Raw genomic sequence first — 18,767 nt, 5'->3', positions numbered from 1 at the left:
TGTGTCTATTCTCACTGAGGGTATAAAATACACACCTGATAAACAGATAACTTTGCTGAATGTGTCTTAGAACATGATTCTTTACTGACTTTAAGAATACCGAGGTTTTTTATTAATTAGAATTTTTTTTTATCGATTTTGGTTCATAAAAAAAGTTCCGGTATATAGACAATGCACATTTATTTTCTAAATGGAGTGATAAAGCCGCATTAATGTTTCATGGACTTTGTGAGTTGCCATAATCATCGATTACTCGCCTCCTAATATAACATGTTTGGTAAAACAACTATACTTGTTTGTCACAAGCGTTATTATATCTTTTACAACTGCCTTTCTCTTTTTTTTTTTGTGTTCTTTTTTGTTGTTGATGAAGCCGACATATAAATGTCACATAATTTAGCCGATCTCCGATTTCATTATAAACTGCAGGTAATGTTCGATACGTCGGCGAGTATCAACACTTTGTGTTGATTATGCATAAACCATGTGTCCGTGTGATGGGAAAACCATATTGTAACGCACTATTTTATCCGTTTATGAAACAAGTCGTATATATATTCCACACATATATAGTGAAGCATTAAGGACTATAGCCATAGGTATGTTTTAAATGAGTTTATGTTTGAATCATTCAGCAGGTTATATATGAATGTTACTACAGCTATACAGCTCCGGGCGTGTACATATATATATACGAATCAGTCCATGTATATATTTATATAGCTATGCCAAATTTACCCAGAGTGAAGAAAGTATACCCGTTGACAGAAATAATAATAAATTATGTTTATATTAGATAAAGTTTCTCACACGTGGGACACAAAATGGTACGTGATATATAATAAATCCACTTTAAGCTTATTTTACTTTTGTCTTTCACGATGCATGCGTTGTCTGCATATATAAAAATGCCTTGTTTAACCTACCTCGGAGATGCTTGCATGTTTTTTAGGGGGAAGAAATAACATTCGAGTCGTTGACAAATTAGACAGTTCTTGATAAATGATAAACAAACTTGATAAAGCTGAAAGATGTTCGTGCAGAAGACACTTTCCATGTTCGTTATCAACTGTATACGGAGTACATAGAAACCAGAAGGTAATTGTGCGCGCAGATGTGAAACATCATTTCATATCATATAAACACAGCCCTATTTAACACCATGTTTAATTTATAGGCTTTTGGGGCAGTCTGTTTGCTATATAGTCTATAATAAATGATCGAATGAAAAAAAAAATATCATACTGATTACGTAATCTTAAACTGAACTTTTTAGACGAATTATTCATATCTTGTTTTACGGTGATAGGTCAACGGCATAGTGTGACGTCATATTTTTGAACGGTACCTTCATTGTGCTCACGATTTTTCGAATCATGAGCCCATATTGTGCTGCATAAACCCAGTCTCCTTCACAGGCATGGGTCGTCAAAGTATAGCATGCTGGCTATACTTCTACAACCTACGTCAATGATGGGCGCATATATAGTTAAACTGTACCGTTACTATGATGTCATGTGTTATGCTCTACATTATACTGCAGGCCTAATGTACTATAATATACTGTGAGGTATTTAACTGTGCTGCTGTATAATGCACTGCACCCAGTAAATTTGGTGAGTAAAATTAGAAGTTAAAAAAACAAAAATATTTTCTTTGTTTGTCCTTTCGTGACTCATTTTGAGTAATTTTACCCACTAAATTTTTTGAGCTGGTATTGTCCTTTTACAGTAATTGAATGTAGTGATGATGTGTTCATCTTTATAATTAACTGTATTGTATACGGTTTTATTCTGTAGGCATTGTACTGCAATGCAATGTATACTGGCCGGCACTGTATACTGTACTGTTCTGTATTGTACTGCACTGTGGTGTGATTTACGGATACTGTATTATACTATACTTTACTGTAGCTATTGTACTGTACTAGTAGGCTTCTGTACTGTGTATAGACTGTACTGTACTGTTCTGTCCGTCTAGCGAAACTTTCACTGATAGAAGACTAACGTCTAGAAATCAAATAATTCGATTCATCAGGTTACTTATATGTGAGGTGATGATTGCACATCAATATAATTTACGATTTATTCATGTTTACTCAATTACATGAGTGATTTCTTTGAAATCGCTACCGAATCGATAGGTAATGTATGAAATAATTATTAAGATACATCAGTCATATATGTTTCATCATAATTAATAAATGTCACAGCGAGAATGATATGTACACTCTAAAAACTGAAGTGCTAATTTAGTAGCTCCAACACGGTGCTAGTCATCAATTAGCACTTTAAGAGCTAGTATCTCAACCTTCAAGTGTTAAATAACTTGCACCATACCAAAGTGCTATCGCCGCAGTTGTGTCGCACTGCACTTGTTAAGTGCTGAAAGTTTCGTATTAACTTTTGATTGGCTGAAGGCGGTGACGTCAGTAACATGCAACAACGCTATTGGTTATAACCAAATAGTTGCATATCGCATCGCTAGACGTGACAAGTGACGAACGTTCCACCGGCAGACGTAAGTTTCTGAATTGAAATCTGTGAATATTCTCCAGAGTAAGGAATATTTGAAAGCTGATATGGCGACCTTTCATGAAATTTGAGTGATCATTCATGTTTTCAATAACCTAGCTTTGCTGATGACGTCGGGAATTTCCTTCAAATAATACCTCTGTCGACGTCTTAGTGATGGTAGCCTACCACTTATTTCATAGGTCTATTCACGTATGTAAATGCCAAATGCACTCTGATATAACATTAGGCTATGCCAAGTTTATGATTGGGCGTATATAGGCCTAGCCGACCTCCTTATTGTAACATTTATAAGGCCTAACTTTATGGCCGCAAATGGCGATTCGATTGAGGTGTACTACTGGTACTACAGTCTACTGCGTTTGCACAAGTGGCCATCACAGAGTCTTAACGTATAAGAAAGGCAGGCCCAATGCAATAAGTATTGGTATTGGTTTATATGCCAATGCCTAAAGAATATGAGCCGATGGCCGCTAGACGACCACAAGAGAACGTTTTGGACGGCCTGTCACTCCATATTACGCTTTGAATTTGTGGTAGCCTAGCCTAGGTCTAACATTATTGTGGTAACAGGGCTAACGTTGTGTTGTTAATGTTACTTTGCAGTGTAAGGTCTGTGTGTGATTGCCAACTACAAAATGAAGTAGCCTACAAAGTACAAGTACAAACCATACTTCACAGTCATACATTATTCAGGTTTAAAGAAAAATTAAAGTAAATGTAAAAATAAAATAATGATCAGAGTAATTGTATACATCCTATTCTTATTTGACCTTCATAGTGTTTCCCATATTTCATGCATCGCTTAATGTTGTGTACCCTAATTGTTTGCACCTAACAAGGAAGGCCTACTATAAGTATCTTTTCTTTTGAAATGATGACTCCCAATGTAAATATGCTTCACTTAAGATGTTCTGTCATGGAAAGTGAAAGACTATAGGTAGGCTTAATTTTCCAATTAATTTGAAACAAATTTAGGTGAAACTTTAAACATGCTTTTTTTTATACTGTTTATAGACTCAAGCTTTTGCAGAAAAATGAAAGAAACCTGACATGTTTTGGGATTCATTGCATGTTTTCTTGTTCTATTCTTTCACTTGTAGATTTTGCAAGACTTTGAGCAGATGTATGGAGATCAGGTCGCCAATAACTTTTTGATGAAATGGGAGGGTACATTCCCGCTTCATTTGGAAGTACATAGCATGTACTCACCAACTCAGCTCTGCGGGACCTTCGGTTTGAATTTGAAGGAACAGAAAAGTCTGAGGGTATGTTTCAAAAAAGTGCTAACATTTTGTAGTCATGTGACTCTCATTGTGCAAGTTCAGTCAAGTTTTCTGTAGTGAATATTTGGTGTGTTAGCTCTTTAAAAGACTGCTATAGGTGAAATCATGTACAGAAAAGTGGCAATGCTGTTAACAGTTTGTCTGGTACCCAACTTTCTTTAAACATACATGGAAGAAATGAATGAAAGTGATTAAACTAAAACTGAATTACATTCCAATCTAGATTTTGAGAAGACTTAAGTTCTGACACCATAGAAGCTGGTGGGTGCTTATGTGATTGGTGGGCATCTACCTGTCTAACAATAGTTCATTAAGTGGTATTATCTCCTGCAGTCTTATGTGAATTTTCAAGTACTGGAGCTAACTTGGCTAAACTGATCCATGGGAGGGGACCCATCACGAATGTATCCAAAAATTGAGGTCAAAGATCATTTAAGTGTCAATTCAGGCTGCAGCGTGTGAATCAAAAATAGCCAGATCATTATCAGATTGCTCGCAAATTGTTGAAATCAGTGGATTAAAACTTGTATCCAGATTTCAGATCAAAGGTTATAACTATTGGGTCTAAATTTGTAGCCAGTTCTTAGGCCCATTCACTAAAATTGATTAAGCTGGGAATCCTGTTCACTTTTGCTTTAATTCCAGCTGTGGAGTAAGGGTAAACTGAAGGAAATTTGTTTCTTGAGCCACGTACTGTTAAAGCGCTGTGGGTGGAGGGGTGTGTTATTATTCTAGAAACATTCTAGAACCAATGTTGTAAGTCTGGTGGTGTAGGGTTGTACCTGTATAGCCACTTGCTTGGTTCATTCATTGATACAAGTTACTGTACCACTTGATGCCTTAGTTTCCTCCATCCAACAGTGTATTCAATAAGCAAAAGTATTAATTTCCTGGCCTAACCAATTTCAATTATAGAAGAATCCCAGAAATCCTTCAGTCTTCCACCATATTTATTTTAGTGACTTTGAAAAGACCTATAACTGTGAAATTGACATAGGCCTATGTAATTGGGTTCAGTGGACATAAAAGTATATCAGAATGTTTTTTTTTTTTTTGGCATGCAGTGCCTATGTGTAATTTGTATATTGCAATTTCTAGAGCAAGTAGTAGGAACAAACAATTACTAACTGACACGTCACACTATTTTGTTGACATATACATCTGTTTTGTTGAGATATGTAATCTGTTTTTATGTTTTTCATTATTAAGAAACTTTTCATTTTCTTCTTTAGAACATGCATCCAGGTACGGTCTCTTTGCATTGGTTCACCTATTGCCATCTTTCAACACAAGGAAAAGTAGAAAATGCAGTCGAGATGACAATGTCCGTTACTTCATCGCCTGGCAACCAGTAAGTTGTTTTGTGTGTTGAGTGGGAAAGATCTGCCAAAATTCATGCAGAGTGATCAATCTTTAACCATTTGAGCCTAGGGGATATTGGTACTGACATTCTGTCCTCTAGGCCTCAGCCCCTTGGCTCAATCTGTGCTGGGCGGTCCAGGTAGGTGCTCTTATTAAATGTGTCTTTCCTTCAGGAGATAAGAGTCAACCACATAAAACTATCTGATCCAGATGTGGGTTATTGTAGACTATTCTGTACCTGAGCCAGATAATCCTGTATTATATATCAAGTTATATTTGCATATTTTTGTAGCTGGTTAGTTATTAATATGGATTTTATATTTGGTTAAAATATGGCACAAGCCAGGCAGCAGTTCAGGCAAGATACATAATAGTACGGTTAGTGATGCAAGCAGGATGTGAAGTAATTGTCAGCTGGACTAGTTGAAGTTTTCAGAGGTTACTAGAGAAATCGGCACTATTTTGGAAATTAATGCATGAATTAATTTCCTTTCTTCTTAGATCGGAACAAATGTGGAAGAATATGCAAAGAAAAGCCAACTCAGCAGAAAACAGCCACACCTCTTGGCCATTGGAAGCAATGTGACTGACTTGCAGCAGTTTTTTGTAGTTCTGGATGGAGTTGCCCTACCTGTTTCCAGGCAAGCATGTGGAATTGTAGCAGCTACAGATATTCTAATGAAAGTTCATTATGTTTTTATTGTAGCATATGCGGTGCAGCTCACAGATTTCTACACCTTTATCCAAACTGTGGTGTATGGCATACCTCCATCAGGTCAAAAGATAAGTAATCGTGTTAAGGAGATAAGGATTGCTTTGCAAAATGTGGAGTAGAGACTGTTCACAGTTTAGTTTAAAAGCATAAAGGAAAGTTTTTTGAAAGCATGTCTGAAAATTTATTCGTTTTAATTACAAGCATTAATCTCTTTCATGATTTCTCATAACGTTTCTTAAGTAAGTTGCAATGGCCATTTTGTAGTAGAAAAACATGCCGTATGTTTTATCTTTGGGATCAGTGTTTCAATTCTTGTAATCCTTTAGAGCTTAGTATGTAGCTATTATATAAAGTGTAGTTGGATTTTTGACATTAACAGAATTATAAGGCCTACAACACAGGGTAAACAAATACAAAACTGACCACTACACAACTTAGACCCACATATATCTCTAAAATCATCTCCAGATGAACCTGGTTGTGATGGATAAATCAAGTTTTGACCAGTTATTCAGGTTGTACAGTTGATAATTTAAGTTGCTTATAAACATGGGAGGGATACTGCTTGCACCAGATCTCAGCCACAGCCACTCATATGAATTACTCATTAATAATTAATGACTCACAATATGTCAGGCACTTGCTCGCCCTTGGGAGCGTAGGTTTATCTAACTTAGTCTTGATTGGGTGTTGTCACTGTTACTTTTATCTTGTTTTAAAACATTCATTCAGACTGTTAGAGGATATTCAGTGTTTCAGTTTATTTTTGACCCATTTGGGGATCAAGTTGGTGTTATTTTCATTTGACTTCATGAAAAGAGTGGAGTGAATAAGTTTGAAGATGTTGTTCAAATATGAGACCATGGAACTCAACCTCATTGGGTGGTAAAAAATGGTTTGTTTATTTATTTAATTTTTGTACAATCTGAGATCTTATCCAGTTGGAATCTGGATTTTACTGGATTTTAGGGGTGCATAGTCCCATCTACTGTCAATATCACTCAGTACTAATACAGTAAATTAATATCATGTTTTAACTTAGTAACATCCATGGCTAAATGTAAACATAAAGTTAGGCTACAACACTATGCATGGATATACTCTAGCACTTCTGGTCAACAGCCTTAAATTTTTATAGTAAACAAAGGGCTTAGCTGACATACTTAAGTTAATCTGTCTACACTATATGGTTTAAGTCTAACTCATGATTTTTTATTTCTCAAGTACAGGAAGCAATAAAAGAAAGAAAGAAAAGAAATGTGTTCCCTTTTATTTCAGCAGGAGATGATGTGTTTTGACCTAGCCTTTACATTCCATATTTTGAAGTGATACAGATTCTGAGTCTACAGTTAGTGGTGCTCTGTACACCCTAATACTGACCTAAGGACTTGCACTTACAGGTGCCTACTTTGCTCTTTCCAGTGCTGGTGGTAGCACTTAAAGTGCGGGACTGTTGCAGCACTTTTCAGGTGCTGGTATAGTTAGCACCATTGAGAGTGTTATTTATAGCACTTAGGGTGCTGTCCCTCTCAGGGCTCTTTGAAAGTGCTGTAAAATAGCACTCTATGTGCTGTTTTCAGCACTTTGGTTTTTAGAGTGTATGCATCACGTGCATTGTATAAAACTGCTTGGAGATGGGTCATTCATATAGGTATAGGTCATGGTACATGATGCAGAAATGTTAGCCTACAACAGCTATACAGTTTTAGCCCTCATTAAAACGCATTCAGATATATGTATACATGATATATACGTATATGCCAAATGTAAATGCCACTTATATTTTATATAGTAGACTAAACCATAATATTGTTATAATTTACAAGACCAATATCTATTATATATTGTAATTGTACAGAACATATGGGCCTTTATGTGTAGTCTATACCTTCAGCACGCAATAAAAGAACTCTCTGTATGAATTGTATATATTTAAATCTCATGGCGGTAGATGTGATCAATTCGGCGACATGTTACTTGTTATTTATAAGCAGTATTCGATCAATGCATGAAGTGTCAGTTTAAATCTTTTGTTTTGATTCTGCCAGGGGATTAATCCGTTAATCCCAGAAGCTTACAAAATTCATCTGCAAAACATTTAGTCCGAACATTAGTTTGAATCATGTCTGGAAGGCTTGGCATCTATACTTGTATACATGCATGTACTCGTGATAATCTTAATATCCTCTCCATTTCATATTTTTCATGATGATTTATTAGTTTATCACTTTCGCTTTAAAAGTTAGTTTATATCAGTGAAACCTGCCTGATCATCATTATCAAGTTTGATAATACCCCTAAAAGGAGAAAAGATCATGCACAGAGTTCAGATAACAGTGTGTACCCTATATAACGCCTCTTCACGAGGTTCTCAGGGGAAACCCTTGCTGTTTTGAAAGCTACACTTGTTGTAATCGCAAAACTATAGAAGGACTGCATATATAGAAACGCATTTCATGAAAGACCACTTTTCGTGACATTTAGTCGAGGTAATCTCGTTAACATATTGACCACAACATGATCATGGTTTGCTTCGTCACAACATTTGCACCTGCCAAGCTCTGTTTAAAGCAAAATTCTTATAACATTTAAGTAACAGAGTGTTACAAATTTTACATTTTATTCTTCTTTTTTTTTGAGGGGGTGGGGGGGGGGAGGGGTGTATTCCTTTTTTCAGTTGTTAGTAAGTTCTTCCTTAAAAACCAGACAAGCGTCTTCAGTAATAATCTCGGTTGATAATACAGTACAGCTTTATAATTATTCCGTTTATATGTTAATTCTTTGTTAACATTGAATTATATAGGCATATATGCATGAATACTCTCTCGCTTTAACGGAATAAAATTGAAGCGACATCCCTGAAAATAAAACACATTGACAGAAATTTGATTTTCACTTGCTATCCACAACTCATACTTATTGTTTTAGTCAGGTGGAACAATTTCCTTGGGACTTTTGAAATGATATGGAAGAACTTGAAACATATATATTTATATATATATATATATATATATATATATATATATATATATATATATATATATATATATATATATATATATATATATATATATATATATATATATATACTCCGAAACTCCGAGGAACAACTAATCTCATATATATATTTATATGTAGATGAGAAGTAGAGTGTTCCTTTAAAGGGATAAAAACGATATTGTTGCTTGGCATTTCGATATGTTTTAAAACTTGAGCAGAATAACGTATAAATCAACCTTCAGTATGTCACACTCGATGTCTTCATTAACTTACATCTAGCATCATAAAGGTCGCATTGTCTCTCATGAGCTGCTATAGCGACAATCGTGTGGCATTAATAACACCCGTTGACTTTAGGAGTGAACCAAGAGCAGATTTTACTGAATAAGATTTTCAGGTGAACAATACTGATTGAAAAGATATACAAGATCCCTGCGCATTTTCTGAGAACATTTACTTGCACGTACAATGTTTCAATGTAAATCTGATGTATGTACATCCTGATAACACGGTTTGTACTGGTTCAGCGACATTCTGACGGGCACGGGGAGCAGACTGTGGAGGGGATAAGCTATTTGAAGGGGAAAAACTGTTTAAACTTATCCGAATTAGGTCAAAGTCATGAATATATAACAAGTTGCAAAAAAGGGGTTTATGTGGGGAAGAGAGTTGCCTACATTTTAAAAGGTTGCGGAATGTATAGTGTCGCGAGTGGGCGTGGAGCCTAGAGGTGAGGTAAGGGGTGGGTGGTTAAGGTGAGGTATAGAAGGTTGTACTAGAGTGAACTTTGATATTAAATTCATTTGAGTGGGAATCTGCGGAGAATAAGTTTATATACGTTGTAATATTATAAAAACAACGAGGAAGAAATGGGAGACGGGAGGCGGTGTTTGTTATCTCTCCTATATATTCTTATGATGTAGGTAGGACTGAGACTTTATATTTTTCCAATTCGAAACGTATATAGTACACCGTTTCTATAGTTGATGCTTATAAAGCTTCATTAACAGTTTCCAGCAAAAAATCTCAAGTAATTTCCTATACGAGGGTCAGAAAAAAAATTAAATTGGAGTACAAGGCAAGTCAGAATCAAATCTCACTGTAGGCTAGGCCTGGGACTTTACCTATATAGATTGAGCAATGTGCACGGTAGGCTGATATAGGGGCTCAAGCAAAAGGCATTGCGGGGCTTAAGGGGCGTAACAAAATACATGAATGAAATCTGTCTTCAGCGGATCATTTGTTTATACTTTCGATAATTAATTTCTTAATTAATGAAACGTTTTTGGCAAAATTAGCTTGGTGAAACCTCATTTTTCATGGTGGCGTCAGATAAGCAGCTTAAACGAAGTTCCATTTTTGAAAAAAAAGGAACAGTTTTTTGTATTTCCTTTTTGAAACGCACGGAATCACTTTAATGACATTTATTATTGCATTTTCATTATGTTTGTGAATTTTACTAGCCGCATCTAATGCCTTTTACTTGACTTATTCACAATACGTCTTAGCATGTGAAGTGAACTCCAACATGCAGCCTCTGGTAAAACAGTATATGATAGTAATATTGAGATTACGAAGCCAAACAATGGAAACTGCATTGTATCCTAAGAACAATGCATTATTATCATAACATTAATATTTCTGTTTCAATGTAAATCTTTAATTAGTGAACCTCTGCATAGCCGAACATAATTGTTGTAATTTATCCTGCATTCAACCATCACTCATCCAAACAATGGAAATAACTTATAGGATTCGCTACATTGTATTATAAGAGCAATCACTATTGTAACATTAACATTTAAGTTTTAGTGTATATTAGTTCAATAAGTGAACCTCCGGTTATGATTGCAAAGCTGAATATGAATGTGCATTATATTGCATTCAACTACACACGTGAGATCACTCAGCCAAACCATGGAATATTAATAATGTGCTACATTATACCATAAGAACAATGAATTAAATTAACATTAACAATTCTGTTAATGTATAACTTCAGTAAGGTAAAATCCGGTCATGTTTGCACAGCCGAACATACTTGTGAATCGTCACTTAGTCAAGCAATGGAAACGTTCATGAATTACTATAGTTATGTCTACATTAAAAAGAAGCAGAAAAAAAAAAATAGTTTTAATGTAGCTTAGTCGGTTGGTTTATTTTTACTGTAGAAATCGATATTAAAAATAAATAAAAAAATCATTAGCATAACTATATAGGCCTATAGTCAATTTTCATTCATTAATAATGATTTTTTTGTTGACAATTTGCAGTTTACTGGATGGGATTGATTGATACTTCAATGAAACACTGTCTGTCTACGGAATTGTTTTAAACGTGGGTGGAATCATCCATGGCACTTTAATTAATGTTCATTTGGTCAAGCAAACATCCCCAATTTCATTATTTTGATTGTAAAAGCCTATTCAGAACAGTTTGCAAATTTCAGAGAATTGGAGAACAAGCACCCAAAGATGCATAAAGCAGCAAGTGTAATAAAACATCTGCGTATAGATCTATTTGTATTTTAAAATCGATTATGCTTCATAGGGTAACATGTATCCAATGCATAATTCTATGAAACTAGTATATATGATATATATATATATATATATATATATATACATATATATATATATATATGTAGGATATGTTAATATGTATAGGCTATATATATATATATGTGTGTGTGTGTAGGATATGTAAATATGTATAGGCTATATATGTATATATATATATATATAGCCTATACATAAGGAGTAATGTTTTTCTTATTTTTACTTTCTAAAACATGACTCCTTATTCGTCAATTATGATTCATATCTTATTTCTCTGGTTTTCTCTTATAAAATTTTCTTTGGGAGTAAACGTATTTCCTTTATATACATATATATAGTACTCAATTACCTACACTTGACCAGTCACCATATACATACATACCGTACGTACATACATCATGCTATACTATACTATTTGATGAGCAGAGATTATTCCGTGTCAAGTCAAAGTCCTCATTTTACAGCCTGTTGAAACACGCCGAGGATTTAATCAAGGTGACGCGTCTTTCGTGTTTGATAAAGCAAACTAATAACCAAAGTCTCCTTAATTGATGACCTAATGTTTGCATAAAGCAGCACAGCTCGCTGGCAAGTTTCCCGCCATCAAGAATAATCCTTATGAGAATCTAAATAGCGGAGAAAGTGGTGTACTCTGATTACATATAGCGAAGGCAGCAATATATAATACTATATAATCATTTGTGGAGTTCAGCATTGAAGCAAAACTGTGATGTGCGGCCACGCATAACATATAACAGCAGTAGCATCGACAACACACAGTTATAGCCATTACTCGTTACGACTATATATGGTCTCATATGTATCATAACAACATTCAGCGCGAAGAAATGTATATATGCCAACTATAGTAGTTAAATATACAGCTTGAAAGGGTAAACACGTATACTGATAAATGTATCATAAGATATAAATATTTAAAAAGAAAAGAGGTTATACTGTGTACGTAAGCATGGGTACATACATTTGTTGATTTTGCATCGAACACATCGTAAAGTTATGTTTACCTTTATTGAGTTATGGTATAAATGTTTCAAAAACTTTCGTAAAAGGAAAAAATACAAAATCTCCAGAAATTACGTCCTTTCAGTCTTTCAATCTGTATCATTCAAAGTGGTAGCAGGACAAAGGGACGAAGTTGAAGTTGAGTAGAACCGAAAAGGGTAATTTAAATACAGGTATTTACTATTTCTGTATAGGTTGACCAAAGTTGGAAAAGAGAAAATGATTCTGCTTATAAAGTTAAAGTTGAAGTTGAAGGTTTACAGTCTTGTATGAGGCTAATGCCTCCTCACATGACTTTACAACTTAACCCCTGGTCATTGGTAACTTGTCACACCCACACACCAAAGTGTGCACAATTCAATCAATCTCTCCTGGGGCACCACAGTGCACCACAACCACGTGTCCCCCGGGGGACTTCCCATAGGGTGCAGCCACAAACCGGCGCACGCAACTATATTTACAAGTTACCTCGCAGGTCCCCATTTATCATATAAATCTTAGGTTACTATAAATTTCCAAATCATGGATGGCGTGGAAGTGAGTCCCCTATAGTTGGTCCTGTATAGTCACAAAGAATATCTACTGATGAGCACAAATCCTGTATTCCTAACATCATAGCAAGTAATGTTGTCAAGTTATCATGCATGATTATAACCATCTCTTAGTGTCACACCTCTCCAATTTCTACTTTTCTTACTTCAATCCAGTAAAATTATCAATTCATTCTGATTTCCCAAATCTACCAATGTAAAGCAGAAAAGATAAATTATAAAGAAGCTACATCATTTGATGTTAATACTGAGTCAGTCTCAGAGGAAAAGAAATGCTTGCAGTAATGAGGTATATATAACTTATAGCATTTCTCCACCCACCCGATAAAGTTTAAATATTTGATATTTATGCAATGCAGATTATGTCTTCACTATATGACGAAACCGTACAGAGATACATTTAGCACAAAAGGTACAAATGAAACACAAATTATATTTTATTTTTGTCTACAAAATGAGATCTAAGGAAGAGCATAGGAGATGGTGATGGAATATTTTAATGATTGATATGCTTTTCGAATCTTTTACATGCATATTATCTCATAATTATTAAAATTCCCTCTATACCACATTGTATGCCATCAGCACTTTGCTTAGAAGCTTCCTGTTCTCATATTTGCGGTCTATCGTGTGTAAATATCATCTGACGTCATCATGCCCTTTCCCATGATCACAGCTTCTAGCATGCCTTGTCTGGTGATGTAGTGGTACAATGGAGAAAAGGTGTAATATTCAACGACCAAACACAGAGGGTCATGACCACTTTACACCATACGCACACCAAGAGACAAAAACCTCCGCATTAAAATCCCAATCTTGTAATCTGTCTGCCGTCCGTATATCTGTATACATCAGTTATCGATCAGTATTGATCCGAGCTTGTGTAATATTATCCTCAAGGTTTGCCTGCAAATATGAATTCATTCTTTTGCTCTATGTAAACACCAATTTATGTGTTTTGAACAATGAATTCAAATAACGTTTCTCGCTGGCTTTTATTTTGCATTATACGTCGTTAGGTCTGATGTAATACATATATAAAGCATTAGTCTTATTGCGGTTTTGTCTCTACTATATAGTAGTCCTTGTACTACGACATGTAGGCATATGGTTTTTGCATTAAGTGTTGCTGAATAATTTGATTAGCATTCATGTCTTCCGGTATCACCTTGGCAATGGTAATATTTTTTTTTCTGGACTGACTTCCGCGTTATTAGAATTCGAGAATGTCCTCTTAATTGCATTGTTTAAGGAGGATTTTCAGGACGCATTTTTTACAATAATTATCGTCAGCAAAACTATACCTCAGTAACGTATTGTAATACTCAAGCATATTAAAGCGGTCCAATGTGAAGTCATTCAGACTCGATTTGATAATGTGCAGTGCATATAGAGTTATATATACTAGCGTATCGCTTTAATGCTGTCGTCATGTGCAGTAACCCGATCTCACCTCTTAGAAATATGAGATTCATGGTTGCTCGAAAACGTTCGCGTTTCAACGTCACAGTTATTTCTCGCCAGTTGTCGATCATTGCGGCATATGTCAAACGCTGATGTCTTTCCCCCTTATACTCTTCTCTAATGTGTGTCCTTTATATGATGATCCGTTATAGGACAGGTCTACATATATGTTACAAATTCAATACACGCCAAAAAAAAAATATCAAGAAATAAAATGTCAGGTTATATCCAGAGACAGTAATTTAAACCTTTAAAATGAAAGAGCGTAACGTGACGTCACCAGTTATACTATAACCCTTTTTTTTGTCATTTCTCTATATATGATCAACTATCGATGTAGGAGGAAAGATTTCCTTTGTTTTATTAAGTAGTAATAGACGCCCATTTCATGTCAAAGTAACAGGGTAAGAAGATAATGACATCAGGTGGGTTATGGTCAGTCGATTTGTCGGAAGATTAAAGTACTTCTGATTGATGGCTTCTTTTAAAGTTATATCTCCCATATAACGTTGTGTATAGTAAACATTAATATTTACAATAAATTGATATATTTGATGATATAACCTAAAAAAATTAACGTTCGTCACCAAAAAAAAACAAGAAAGGCATTTCCTTCAGAAGATATAAAAACGAAAGCAAAGAATAATAAAAAATTATATAAAAATGTTGATAAGAAATTATAGCCGTATTCTCTGTATATATATACATAGGAAACATTTACTATACAAATTGTGGGTCTGAAGGAATTATCAACAATCAACCTTTACTTGAAATATTCATACATGGCTCAATGGAGAATTTTCTATCCTTTGGAATGCATATATCACTGCAGTCCAAACGGATAAGCTATATACGTTTATATGTACTGAGGGGAGTCATAATTGATATATGTGAACAATATACGATGCAGGTTAGATACAATGAATATTCATTTCAAACTCAATGGAGCGTATATGCTAACTGATTATGATCAGTGACCATGTTAATATAACTATCATTGCTTGAGTAAATAAATACCATCTGTCAATATCATTTGTAGAGATGTGATCGGATTTTCTACAGTTGTGTGTGGCTGTCTGTATATGTAGGTGTGAATAAATCTGGGTACGATATAAACGATTGTGTATAACAAACAGAATTTAGCTGTTTCTTGCACACTTTACTATCCGGTTAATAAATACTTAATTATAAAATATTAATTATAAAACAAAGTTCAGTATAGTGGGATATAATATGTACACTGTATTTGATTTCTTCCTCGCACACGTACTGGATTATATATATATATATATATTATTTACTCTTACTTATGGTTTTGTCCTCACAATTACACTCGGTAAACTTGTACTCGTACAATTGAAAGTATCCCCAGTTGCTTTTAAGCGCACAAAATTATGGATATGTCTTTTCTTAATTAAAACAGCTGCTTTTAGTGTACTATTAAAATAAGGAGAAATTTTTGCATGTACACATTTTTTAAACAGCATATATGCATATATATATATATATATATATATATATATATATATATATATATATATATTACAAATGATATAACATCTCTCATAGGGTACTCATATACTTATATTACTTATATGTGGGTTAACGACATTTATCAAGATTGCCAGCAGTAAATATGGAGGAGATCTCAACTGGTTACACAATATTGCTCCTTACATAATTGAGTAAACATATACCAGCATCATTTGCAATCATTTTCAATTCAGTACCACGGTATGATATTTGTTGTTAACGGATAAACCCGAAGAAACTGCCATATATTGCTGTACGCACTGGTGCTTTCAGAGTTAATTTAACATTTCATATGCGAATGAAACATGCTAGTATGTTTACTGAATTGAGCGCCTTTGATATGAAGTTTCTACTATACATTTCTGTAGTCGTAACAGAGTTTTGTTTTTTACTATAATACACTGAGATACTGTATAGTGTAAGATTAAGGGGGAGTTTTACTCATGTTTTTACTCATGTTGTTGTACTCGTACTCATACTGTTGTACTCATACTGTTGTACTCGTACTCATACTGTTGTACTCGTACTCAGACTGTTGTACTCGTACTCATGATGTTGTACTCGTACTCATACTGTTGTACTCTTATCATAGTTTGTAATCGTACTCGTACTGTTGTACTCGTACTCATACTGTTGTACTAGTACTCATACTGTTGTACTCTTATCATAGTTTGTACTCGTACTCGTACTGTTGTACTCGTACTCATACTGTTGTACTCGTACTCATACTGATGTACTCGTACTCATGCTGTTGTACTCGTACGCATACTGTTGTACTCGTACTCGTACTGATGTACTCATACTCATGCTGTTGTACTCGTACTCATGCTGTTGTACTAGTACTCATACTGTTGTACATGTACTCATACTGTTGTACTCGTACTCATGATGTTGTACTCGTACTCATACTGTTGTACTCTTATCATAGTTTGTACTCGTACTCATACTGATGTACTCGTACTCATGCTGTTGTACTCGTACGCATACTGTTGTACTCGTACTAATGCTGTTGTACTCGTACTCATACTGTTGTACTCGTACTCATACTGTTGTACTCTTATCATAGTTTGTACTCGTACTCGTACTGTTGTACTCGTACTCATACTGTTGTACTCGTACTCATACTGATGTACTCGTACTCATGCTGTTGTACTCGTACGCATACTGTTGTACTCGTACTCATACTGTTGTACTCGTACTCATACTGTTGTACATGTACTCATACTGTTGTACATGTACTCATACTGTTGTACTCGTACTCATACTGTTGTACTCGTACTCATGCTGTTGTACTCGTATTCATGCTGACGTACACTTACTCATGCTGTTGTCCTCGTACTCGTACTGTTGTACTCGTACTTCAAGTCTGTTGCAGACAAAAGGAAACTATTCTCAACGAATTCACAAACAAGTTGTTTTCAGTAGATATCACTATATAACAGAGTAAAACAGATCATATACGGTGTAATTATATTTACAAAGGGGGAAAATGGTTTAATGCGCAATTTATGTGTCCTGTTCCTATTCATCTTCCCCAAATGGATCAATATTTCTTTAGTTTTGTTTAAAATAAACTTATTTATAAGTTCGTATATTTTGTTACATTGCGGACTCGGTAGGAAAAGTTACAACATATGTTAGGATTTGACATTAAATAACACCGAGAGGGGAAGTGGGCAAGGTAACTCACGTGCGAGAGAGTTTTGTTTAAAACATTGCTACATTGGAATACAAAGTCATGATATTGACATTTATAAATTGTCTAAATCTTTGACGTATAACCATTTGGTTTAGCATTAGAGGACTCTTCGGCCATTCTTAATTACCTTTTATAGACATGGTTAACCTTTAGAGTTTTAACAAAGCCGCAGTTGTTTCAAGTCGATGAATCATTATAATGTTTAACATCTGAAAATGTCATCTAAACATTCAAAACGTCTTGCGCATAAATGTTCCTTATGTTGTCAGGATTTTCTTGCCTATGGTAGGCCACAACGTTAATGGTAAATTACTTTTGTCTAACAATAAATAAGTTTTGTCAATACAAATATGTCAAAACTTGTTGTGATAGCCTTTCAAACCCTCAACTGCCTCATAAAATAGAGCTAGGCTTTTACAATTAGACTTACTATAAGGTTTACTTTGGCACTGTTTAATTACATCTACAGAAACAAACTACCCGATGAAGTCAATATAGTAGCCACCTACAGGAGGGGACCTCTACCCCCCCCCCCCCACACCACCACCAATTATCCACAACGCAGCCTTCAAGAGAGGAATTTTATTGTTGGGCTGCACTCTTAAAATTAGATCAGAAAAAGAGATCTATTATTGAACCTATATGTGGACCTTAGATCGACTATCCGCAAATTATGATGGGTGCAGGGCGACCCAAAGGTGAGTCGGGGAAAAAGTTCGGTTGGTCGCGGGATTTTTCCAGACGTTCGAAAGATTCTCTACACGTTACGGAGTTTTCCAACAAATATCGCTTGGGTAATTTTGCTAACATATAGTCCAAGCTTGTTTTTAACTTGTGTTCTGAGCTTCGATTCTGAGGGATGGAATCCATGGTGGGTCGTGGCTCAGTCCTCATAGAAGTTAATGGGTCGTGGGCCTAACATTTTCCGACCCGCTGCTTTAGATCAGTTTATACATGACCTGCCGTTCACCGAAGTCTTTGCTATAGGACACTGGTGCTGATATGTTCATATTTATTTGTAGTCACACACCAAGACCTCAAG

At 35.1% G+C, this 18,767-nt stretch overlaps 2 protein-coding genes across 8 annotated transcripts in view; both read left to right on the top strand.

Annotated features, from left to right (window-relative positions):
* LOC139964678 (voltage-gated inwardly rectifying potassium channel KCNH3-like) overlaps positions 1–18,767 on the top strand; it is a 117,313-nt gene that overhangs the window by 19,016 nt on the left and 79,530 nt on the right. The gene's annotated exons all lie outside the window — the stretch shown is intronic.
* LOC139964960 (uncharacterized) lies at positions 2,254–7,436 on the top strand. 5 transcript variants are annotated; one of them, XM_071967071.1, is made up of 4 exons: positions 2,254–2,726; positions 3,638–3,802; positions 5,053–5,171; positions 5,684–7,436. In XM_071967071.1, the coding sequence occupies exons 1-4, from the start codon at positions 2,691–2,693 to the stop codon at positions 5,766–5,768; spliced, it is 405 nt and encodes a 134-aa protein (XP_071823172.1). In that variant the 5' UTR covers positions 2,254–2,690; the 3' UTR covers positions 5,769–7,436. The 5 variants fall into 5 exon arrangements, with proteins under 5 accessions (XP_071823172.1, XP_071823173.1, XP_071823177.1 ...); XM_071967072.1 differs by having other exon boundaries at positions 2,256–2,693; XM_071967076.1 differs by having other exon boundaries at positions 2,258–2,542.

This window comes from Apostichopus japonicus, chromosome 23 (assembly GCF_037975245.1).
Source record: "Apostichopus japonicus isolate 1M-3 chromosome 23, ASM3797524v1, whole genome shotgun sequence".
In the NCBI taxonomy this organism is placed as follows: domain Eukaryota; kingdom Metazoa; phylum Echinodermata; class Holothuroidea; order Aspidochirotida; family Stichopodidae; genus Apostichopus; species Apostichopus japonicus.
Note: the sequence above shows the minus strand (reverse complement) of the source record. Positions and strands in the feature narration are given on the sequence as shown.